At 57.1% G+C, this 9,548-nt stretch overlaps 1 protein-coding gene across 1 annotated transcript; it reads right to left on the bottom strand.

The window, feature by feature from the left end:
• Window positions 1–1,047: 1,047 nt before the first annotated feature.
• On the bottom strand, window positions 1,048–9,017 carry LOC142923841 (uncharacterized). The gene is made up of 3 exons (XM_076064826.1): window positions 8,776–9,017; window positions 7,546–7,871; window positions 1,048–1,808 (listed from the first exon to the last, which is right to left on the bottom strand). Exons 1-3 carry the CDS (start codon window positions 9,014–9,016, stop codon window positions 1,410–1,412), a joined length of 966 nt encoding a protein of 321 aa, XP_075920941.1. The 5' UTR covers window position 9,017; the 3' UTR covers window positions 1,048–1,409.
• Window positions 9,018–9,548: the final 531 nt, after the last annotated feature.

Genomic DNA, 9,548 nt, shown 5'->3' with positions numbered 1-9,548 from the left:
CACCTACTACCGACCCCCACCCCCTCACCCCTACCACTCACTCACCCTCCCCACTCACCCCTACCACTCACTCACCCTACTACTCACCCTACCACTCACTCACCGACCCACTCACACACCCTACCACTCACTCACCCTACCACTCACTCATCCTACCTACATCACCCTACCACTACCCCCTACCACTCACTCACCCCTACCACTCACCCCCCTACCACTCACTCACCCTACCACTCACCCACCCTACACTCACCACCCTACCACTCACTCGCCCTACCACTCACTCACCCTACCACTCACCCTACCACCACTCACTCACCCTACCACTCACTCACCCTACCACTCACTCACCCTACCACCACTCACTCACCCTACCACTCACCCTACCACTCACTCACCCTACCACTCACCCTCCACTCACTCTACCACTCACTCACTCACCCTATCACTCACTCACCCTACCACTCACTCTACCACTCACCCTACCACTACTCACTCACCCACCACTCACCCAACTACTACTCACTCACCCTAACACACTCACCCTACCACTCACTCTACCACTCACTCACCTTACCACTCACTCACCCTACCACTCACCCTTCCACTCACTCACCCTACCACTCACCCTACCACTCACACTACCACTCACCCTACCACTCACTCTACCACTCACTCACCCTACCACTCACCCTACCACTCACTCTACCACCCACCCTACCACTCACTCACCCTACCACTCACTCTACCACTCACTGACCCTACTACTCAACCTACCACTCACTCTACCACTCACTCACCCTACCACTCACTCTACCACTCACTCACCCTACCACTCACTCACCCTACCACTCACCCTACACTCACTCTACCACTCACCCTACCACTAATCACTTACCCTACCACTCACCCTACCACTCACCCTACCACCCCCCTACCACTCACTCACCCTACCACTCACCCTACCACTCACTCTACCACCCACCCTACCATCTCTCCCCCCCCCCCATCTCTCTCTCCCCCCCCCATCTCTGCAGTTAACCAATCAGAACTCACCGTTTTCAAGAAACTCGAACGCCATTGGCTCATCCTGCTGATCCGGTGTGTAGCGGTAAGCATGGATAAGTTCTGGATTCTGATTGGCCCTTGGTGAAATATGGTGGGTGGAGTTATTGAACGAGGGCGTCTTCTGATTGGCTCTGCTTCTCAGGTGGGCGGGGCTCCGGGGTGGTGGTGTCTTTTGATTGGCCCTGTTCTGCGTGTGAGCAGGGCTAGGAGCGGGGCTAGGGAACGTGGGCGTTCTCTGATTGGCCCGGTCGTACAAATGGGCAGGGCTGGCAGCGGGACTTCGATGAGGTGGCGTCCTCTGATTGGCCCGGTTCTGCGGGTGGGCGGGGCTAGGTGCGGGACTAGGGAAGGTAGGCGTCCTCTGATTGGCCCTGTCGTATAGATGGGCGGGGCTCGAAAAATGAGAGCATTCTCTGATTGGTCCGGGGGTACGGATGGACAGGGCTGGGGGCGGGGCTGGGGAAACTAGGCGTCCTCTGATTGGCCCGGTCGTAGATATGGGTTGGGCTGGGGGCAGAACTAGGAAAGGTAGGCGTTCTCTGATTGGCCATGTCATACGAATGGGCGGGGCTGGAGGCAGGGCTCCGAGGCGGCAGGGGCAGGGGCGTCTTCTGATTGGCCCGCTCGATCGAGGGCGTGGCACAGCGGCTCGGGCTGCGCTCCGATTGGCCGAGGCTCTCGCCCAACGGGGGGTCATCCGAGTCGGGGTCATCGTCGGCGAATCGTACCTGGAGCGGGGTCTGCGATCGATACGGACAGAGATTATGCAAATTAGACACAATTCGGATGCAAAAAAATATGGAAATGAGAAGCTCATTAACTTAGATCGCACCCTGACCGGGGTGGAAGAGTAGGCCAAAGTCCACTCTACGTGACTCCCGCAGCCGCTAGAGGCCGCTATTTTACTGGTAGGAACCTCATGGTTACACAATCAGCCCACAGGGGATTATTGTGTCTGTCCGCTTCGTCCTGCATCCAAAAATGGGAGGGGTGGGGCTGGGTGTTGAGGGGCTGGTCACCCCGTGGTGCCCTTATTAAACTCAACGTTTAACCTACTCACGCCGGCTTGTGCCCGCCCCTCACAGTCGGGCATATTTGCGGAATACACCACGTGGTGGTGCCGCGTTGTTGACCCTGGCCATTGACCGAGCAACCCAACGTTCCTACCAGCTCCCTCCGCGGGAGAATGTGTTCTCGAATTAAATGAGCGGACAATAACACGTCCCAGTATATGCAGCTCAAAGCAAGGACTCCTCTAATTACGAACGAGTGAGGTTCCAGAGGTCTGTGTTCGTAAGTCCAGGTGTTCGTTAGTCCCAACTTTACTCCCTGTCGATTACAAACCACGGAGAAAGGTGTGCACACTAAACAAGGGGAGTGGCTTTAAAATTTGTAGAATCTACAGTAGGTGTAGATGCCATTGGTTCTTCACGTTATGCAGATGTAGATGCCACTGGTTCTTCACGTTCTGTAGATGTAGATGCCACTGGTTCTTCATGTTCTGTAGATGTAGATGCTACTGGTTCTTCACGTTCTGTAGATGTAGATGCCACTGGTTCTTCACGTTCTACAGATGTAGATGCCACTGGTTCTTCACGTTCTGCAGATGTAGATGCCACTGGTTCTTCACGTTCTACAGATGTAGATGCCACTGGTTCTTCACGTTCTGTAGATGTAGATGCCACTGGTTCTTCATGTTCTGTAGATGTAGATGCCACTGGTTCTTCACGTTCTGCAGATGTAGATGCCACTGGTTCTTCACGTTCCACAGATGTAGATGCCACTGGTTCTTCATGTTCTGTAGATGTAGATGCCACTGGTTCTTCACGTTCTGTAGATGTAGATGCCACTGGTTCTTCATGTTCTGTAGATGTAGATGCCACTGGTTCTTCACGTTCTGCAGATGTAGATGCCACTGGTTCTTCACGTTCCACAGATGTAGATGCCACTGGTTCTTCACGTTCTGTAGATGTAGATGCCACTGGTTCTTCATGTTCTGTAGATGTAGATGCCACTGGTTCTTCACGTTCTACAGATGTAGATGCCACTGGTTCTTCATGTTCTGTAGATGTAGATGCCACTGGTTCTTCACGTTCTGTAGATGTAGATGCCACTGGTTCTTCACGTTCTACAGATGTAGATGCCGCTGGTTCTTCACGTTCTGTAGATGTAGATGCCACTGGTTCTTCACGTTCTGCAGATGTAGATGCCACTGATTCTTCATGTTCTGCAGATGTAGAGGCCACTGGTTGATGGTGGTGTTGATGGTGGTGTTGATGGTAGTGATGATGGTGGTGATGGTGTTGATGGTGTTGATGGTGTCACTGGGAATGACGTGTGAGTCGTGTGTGCTGGTGCGAAGGTTGTGGTGGTGATGTAAGATTATAAACGAGCCTCTGTGGCTGATGACACACGCCACGTGTATGCATGAGATTGTGTGTACACGTGTGTGTGTGTATGTGTGTGCACGTGTGTGTCTGTATGTGTGGAGCAAAACGTACCCCCTACCTCCTCGGGAACGCTGTGGTGAGCTGTGCCATGGGGGGAGGGCCAATTCAGATTTGCCATTCCCCTCATGGCGTTTGCAGCCACCGCAGCGGCGAAAAGGGGCTCTGGACGGGTGCGAGGGGCTGGTAACACCTCCAACCTAACTACCACTCAACTACGTGGAAAAAAAAATCCAACAAAGACTTGTGCCAGAGGCCCCGGGAGGGACAGGCGTCTATGACGTCTCCTGGCCAAACCCCATTTGGCGGAGCCAGGAGACTGAATCCTTACCCTCGGGGTTCCTCGAGAAACAGCAAAAAGCCACTGCGAGTGGCCATGTGGAACGCTCACTGCGGAGGAGAGGCTGTCACTCCTATGTCAGGAGCTAGACCGGTACCGCCTGGAACTCTGTGGCATTCAAGATGTCCGGTGTACCGGATCTTGCTCCAGTGACCGTGAGGGGTTGACAGTCCTCTACTCGGGGCAGGAGATTGCTAAACAACAGGGAGTGGCTCTTCTTCTGAACAAAATAATGAAGGGGGCGTGGGAGCGTGGCGGTGAGGTGTGGGAAGCTGTAAGCCCCAGGCTACTTAGGGCTCGCCTTCCCATCAACCGGAGGCGAGGAGTGGTGGTCGTGGAGGGATGCAGGCAAGGCCGATGAGTCAGATGGCTTCTATGACCTCCCGTCACAGGTGCTGGCTAAAGTAGCCCCTCGGGATAGAGTCATCTTGTTGGGTGACTTTAATGCCCGAATTGGTCATGATGCTGGCACCTGGTCTGGAGTGATTGGAGGGCATGGGCCAGATCAGCTTAATAACAACGGTAGGAGGCTGCTAGACTTCTGTGCTGCCCATGGGCTTGTAATTATCAACACGCTGTTCTGATATCAGCACATCCACACAGCATCATGTATGCACGCTGGGTCCAAGCAAGAACGTCTGCTGGACTACATAGTGATGGAACGGTGGATGCTGGCCCATGTCCTTGACACCAGGACCTACCGTGGAGCTGATCTGCCCACTGACTTGTCATTTGTAAGATGTGCCTACAATTTTTCCTCTCCAGTGGTGAGTGTCCTTCTAGGATACCATTCAAACCCACAGTAGCCTGGTCCCAGCTAGCTGATGAAAGTTGCAAGCCAGAATGTCATCATCACATACAGCTGGGGTTGGCATTGTCCCCACCTCCCCCTCCTCCTTATGCCAAGGGGAATGGGCGAGGTTTAGGACTGTGGCTAATTTAGTTGCAGTGGCTGCTTTGGGTACACGGTGTAAGCCTTCGCAGAGACCCTGGCTGACGGAGGAGGTGTTCCGGCAGGCTGAGAAATAGCGACAGGCCCACTCCCACCGTCTACAGCACCCCACGTCAGAGAATGAGGAGGCTTACCGCAGCCTTCGCTCAGAGGTTCGGAGAGCCGTGCGGCGCTGCAAGGATGAGTGGTGGTCGCGGGTTGCTGAGGTGGAGTCCTCCTAAGTAGCTCGCGATCACAAATCACTCTTTCATTCCATCAAAAAAGTAATGTGCAGTGCCACACCTATCACCATTCGTAGAAAGGTGAACCAATCTCCGACCAACAGGAACAGGTTTGCAGATTTGTTGAGCATTCCTGTGTGGTCTTGGGGGGAGGGGAAATCTCTCAACCCGGAAAACATCACGGGGCAAAGTGGCGATGACCCTTCTGAGGCTGCGATGCCTCAAATATAGTAAGAAGTCACCCCCTGTGAGTGGCTGGCTAAAGTGCCATCTCTTGAGGAAGCATTGAAAGCATTCTTACACCAGAAAAAGCGCTGGGAAGAGGTGATCTCCCAAGCGAAATGCTGAGGGAAGGTGGCGTTTGTATGCAGACTGCCGTACATGACATCATAACGACAGTCAGGACCACTGCACAGGTTCCGCAGGATTGTAAGGATGCCCTGGTGGTCCCCCTCTTTAAGAAGGGGGACCGCACAGGCTGTAACAACTACAGGGGCATCTCACTCCTCAGTGTGCCGGGAAAGGTCCTGGCAAGGATTATTCAACATCGCCTCGCCAGGCACGCTGAGGAGAGGCTTGTGGAGCCCCATTGTGGTTTAAGGCCAAGGCGGTCCTGCACAGATGCCATATTTTCTGTCCTTTTGCTACAGCAGAGGTGCAGGGAATTCCAACAGGACCTACAACTCTGCTTTATTGACCCGTTCAAGGCCTATGTTGTTTGTGGCGAGCGGTGACGCAGTGGTTAGAGCACTGCACTACGATCCCATCGACCCGGGTTTGAATCCCGGCGGTCAACACCAGTGATAGCAATTGTCTGAACCGGTCCTGGGCCTCCCCTAGGTCGACTTAGCCTCAAATTGGTACCTGGTGCGATGTGCAGTAAACATCGCCACTTGGGGTGCTGGCTATCCATCCCCTCGTGTACCGCAGCAGTGCTCGCTAACAGCACTTGCCCCAACAGTTTTTACAGGCTACACGGGGGATCTTTGTCTTTGTATGTGGTAGCTAACAGCACTTGCCCCAACAGTCTGTTACAGGCTACACGGGGGATCTTTGTCTTTGTGGGTGCTGCTCGCTAACAGCACTTGCCCCAACACTCTGTTACAGGCTACACGGGGGATCTTTGTCTTTGTAGGTGCTGCTCGCTAACAGCACTTGCCCCAACACTCTGTTACAGGCTACACGGGGGATCTTTGTCTTTGTAGGTGCTGCTCGCTAACAGCACTTGCCCCAACACTCTGTTACAGGCTACACGGGGGATCTTTGTCTTTGTGGGTGCTACTCGCGAACAGCACTTGCCCCAACAGTCTGTTACAGGCTACACGGGGGATCTTTGTCTTTGTAGGTGCTGCTAGCTAACAGCACTTGCCCCAACAGTCTGTTACAGGCTACACGGGGGATCTTTGTCTTTGTAGGTGCTGCTAGCTAACAGCACTTGCCCCAACAGTCTGTTACAGGCTACACGGGGGATCTTTGTCTTTGTATGTGCTAGCTAACAGCACTTGCCCCAACAGTCTGTTACCGGCTACACGGGGGATCTTTGTCTTTGTGGGTGCTACTTACTAACAGCACTTGCCCCAACAGTCTGTTACAGGCTACACGGGGGATCTTTGTCTTTGTGGGTGCTGCTCGCTAACAGCACTTGCCCCAACAGTCTGTTACAGGCTACACGGGGGATCTTTGTCTTTGTGGGTGCTGCTAGCTAACAGCACTTGCCCCAACACTCTGTTACAGGCTACATGGGGGATCTTTGTTTTTCTAGGTGCTGCTAGCTAACAGCACTTGCCCCAACACTCTGTTACAGGCTACATGGGGGATCTTTGTCTTTGTGGGTGCTACTGACTAACAACACTTGCCCCAACAGTCTGTTACAGGCTACACGGGGGATCTTTGTCTTTGTGGGTGCTGCTCGCTAACAGCACTTGCCCCAACAGTCTGTTACAGGCTACATGGGGGATCTTTGTCTTTGTAGGTGCTGCTCGCTAACAGCACTTGCCCCAACAGTCTGTTACAGGCTACACGGGGGATCTTTGTCTTTGTGGGTGCTGCTCGCTAACAACACTTGCCCCAACACTCTGTTACAGGCTACACGGGGGATCTTTGTCTTTGTGGGTACTGCTCGCTAACGGCACTTGCCCCAACAGTCTGTTACAGGCTACACGGGGAATCTTTGTCTTTGTAGGTGCTAGCTAACAGCACTTGCCCCAATACTCTGTTACAGGCTACACGGGGGATCTTTGTCTTTGTAGGTGCTGCTCGCTAACAGCACTTGCCCCAACACTCTGTTACAGGCTACACGGGGGATCTTTGTCTTTGTAGGTGCTGCTCGCTAACAGCACTTGCCCCTACAGTCTGTTACAAGCTACACGGGGGATCTTTGTCTTTGTGGGTGACACGTGGCTAAGCGACTCATATCACCATGACACGTGACCCCCACTCCCCCTCCCCCCACGTGACTCCCCCTCCCCCCACGTGACTCCCCCTCGCCCTCCCCCCCCCTCCCCCGCCCCTCCTCACCTGTCGCCCCTTCTGACGGAGGCTCGATCTCAGATCCCCGCGGCTCAGGCCGGGACTACTTCCGGCACGTTGGGCGGAGCCAGCCGCAGCCACGCCCCCGTATCCCTCCGCCGCCGCCGCCGCCGTCGCCGCCGCCGCCGCGGACACGAAGGTGTTGTCCGCCGGGAGCCGCCGCACGGCGCTGCCCTTCGTCGCGGCGGCGGGCAGCGCCGGGGTCAGCGCCGGGGTCAGCGCCGGGGTCAGCGCCGGGGTCAGCGCCGGGGTCAGCGCCGGGGTCAGCGCCGTGTACAGCAGGGCACGGGCCGGGCAGTCCACCCCGGCCGGACCTGCGGGTTCAACGTCGAGAGCATTGTGATGAATGTGGTGGTGGTGGTGGTGGTGGTGGTAGGGGGAGCGGTGGCTGGGTCATGTCGCCCGCATGCCCAGCCACCGCATGCCGAAACAGCTTTTGTTCGGGTCGGATCGTGGGGGCTAAACGGGCGCGGCACGGGGCTAGAGAAGAGATGGAGTGACGTGGTACGGGAGGACGTGGAGCTGAGTGAACTTGCCGACGACCGGTACCAGCGGTGTCAAGATCGGCCTCTGTGGAGGAGGCTCGTGAAGGATGCTACTGGGCAGTTGGAGGCAGTCGCCCTCCAACAACAACGGAGGGCGGAGGAGCGACGCTCACAACAACGAGCGGAGCGCCGGGTGGCTAAAGCACAGCGGGTTGGCACAGTAGAGGGCACAGGTGGTGCATCAGCCCGTCATCTCAGTCAGTTGACCCGTGGTACCTGGGTCTGCCCCGTGACCTCCTGCCAGTGGGCGTTCGACACTTCACGTGGCCTCAGCGTGCACATAGCCTGGCACAAGCGTCGTGGTGACGTCACCGCCACTCAGTGGCGAATGGCGGTTGTTGTTGTTGTTGTTGGTGGCACAGCGGTTGGCGCCGTGGTGGGCTCAGAAGCCGACAGAGAGAGAGAGCCAAATTCGATTCCCCAACTCGGGACCCTGCCGGAATTGACGGCGATTATCCGAACCGACACCGGGTCGACTCAGCCCGAAACGAGCGTCCGGCGCGATGCGTGAAAACATCGCCACTGGGGGAGACAAAGACGGCCGGGCGTGGCGCTGGCCACCCCCCCCCCCCCCCTCGTGTGGCCTGCCGGCCTTCGTAGGCGCTCGCTCGCTCGCCGCTCGCCACTAGCGGCGCTTGCCCCATCAGCCCCGCCAGAGGCTGTCCACGCTCACCTCCAATCACGGAGCCGGGCAGAGTTCCAAGCCGCCGCCCGCCGGCCCTGCCGATGGGGCAAGGGGGGGCAGGGGGGCCCCCCCCGCCCCGCTCCGGACCCCCTCCTCCTCCCGCCACGTCCACCAACGCAGCGGCAGCCATCGTCGTCGACATCCTCCTCCTCCTCCTCCTCTTCGCGTCCTCGTCCTCGTCATCATCGTCGTCGTCATCGTCTCTGAGCTCTCGCTTCAGGGTCCCCATCGCAATCTCCTGGCGCCCGCCCTCCCCCCTCCTCCTCCTCCTCCACCTCCTCCTCCTCTCCCCCCTCCGCGTCACCGATGCCGCCGCTGCCCTCCGCTTCCCCCGGCTGCTGCCCTTCTTGCTGCCACGGGCGAACCACAGGGCGTTCCCGCACTCCAAATACCCGCCGCTCGCCTCCTCCGACTCCTCCTCCTCCTCCTCCTCCGAAGCCTCGTCCGCCCCTAGGTCGGCTCCGACGGAAACGCCCGACCGCCGAAAATCGCCGCCGTCGGCGACGTCGCCGCCGAAATGGAACCACTCCGGCCGGTCCCGCAGCTCGCACTGTAGACTCCTGCAAATCCGCCGCTGCTGCTGCTGCTGCTGCTGCTGACGATGACGACGACGATGATGGACGACGACGTCGTCATCGTCGTCGTCGTCGCCGCCGTCGCCGCCAGCACCGCCCCGGAGGTGGTGACAGCAGCGCTGGCGGCCGCCGCCGCCGCCGCCGCGGTCAGCCAGCCGGGCCTCCGCCGCTCCCGGCTTGCCGCTG

This window comes from Petromyzon marinus, unplaced genomic scaffold (assembly GCF_048934315.1).
Source record: "Petromyzon marinus isolate PM22_M1 ecotype Great Lakes invasive population unplaced genomic scaffold, UKy_Petmar_22M1.pri1.0 PM_Scaffold_79, whole genome shotgun sequence".
Classification (NCBI taxonomy): Eukaryota; Metazoa; Chordata; class Hyperoartia; order Petromyzontiformes; family Petromyzontidae; genus Petromyzon; species Petromyzon marinus.
This window is presented reverse-complemented; position numbering and strand designations above follow the sequence as displayed.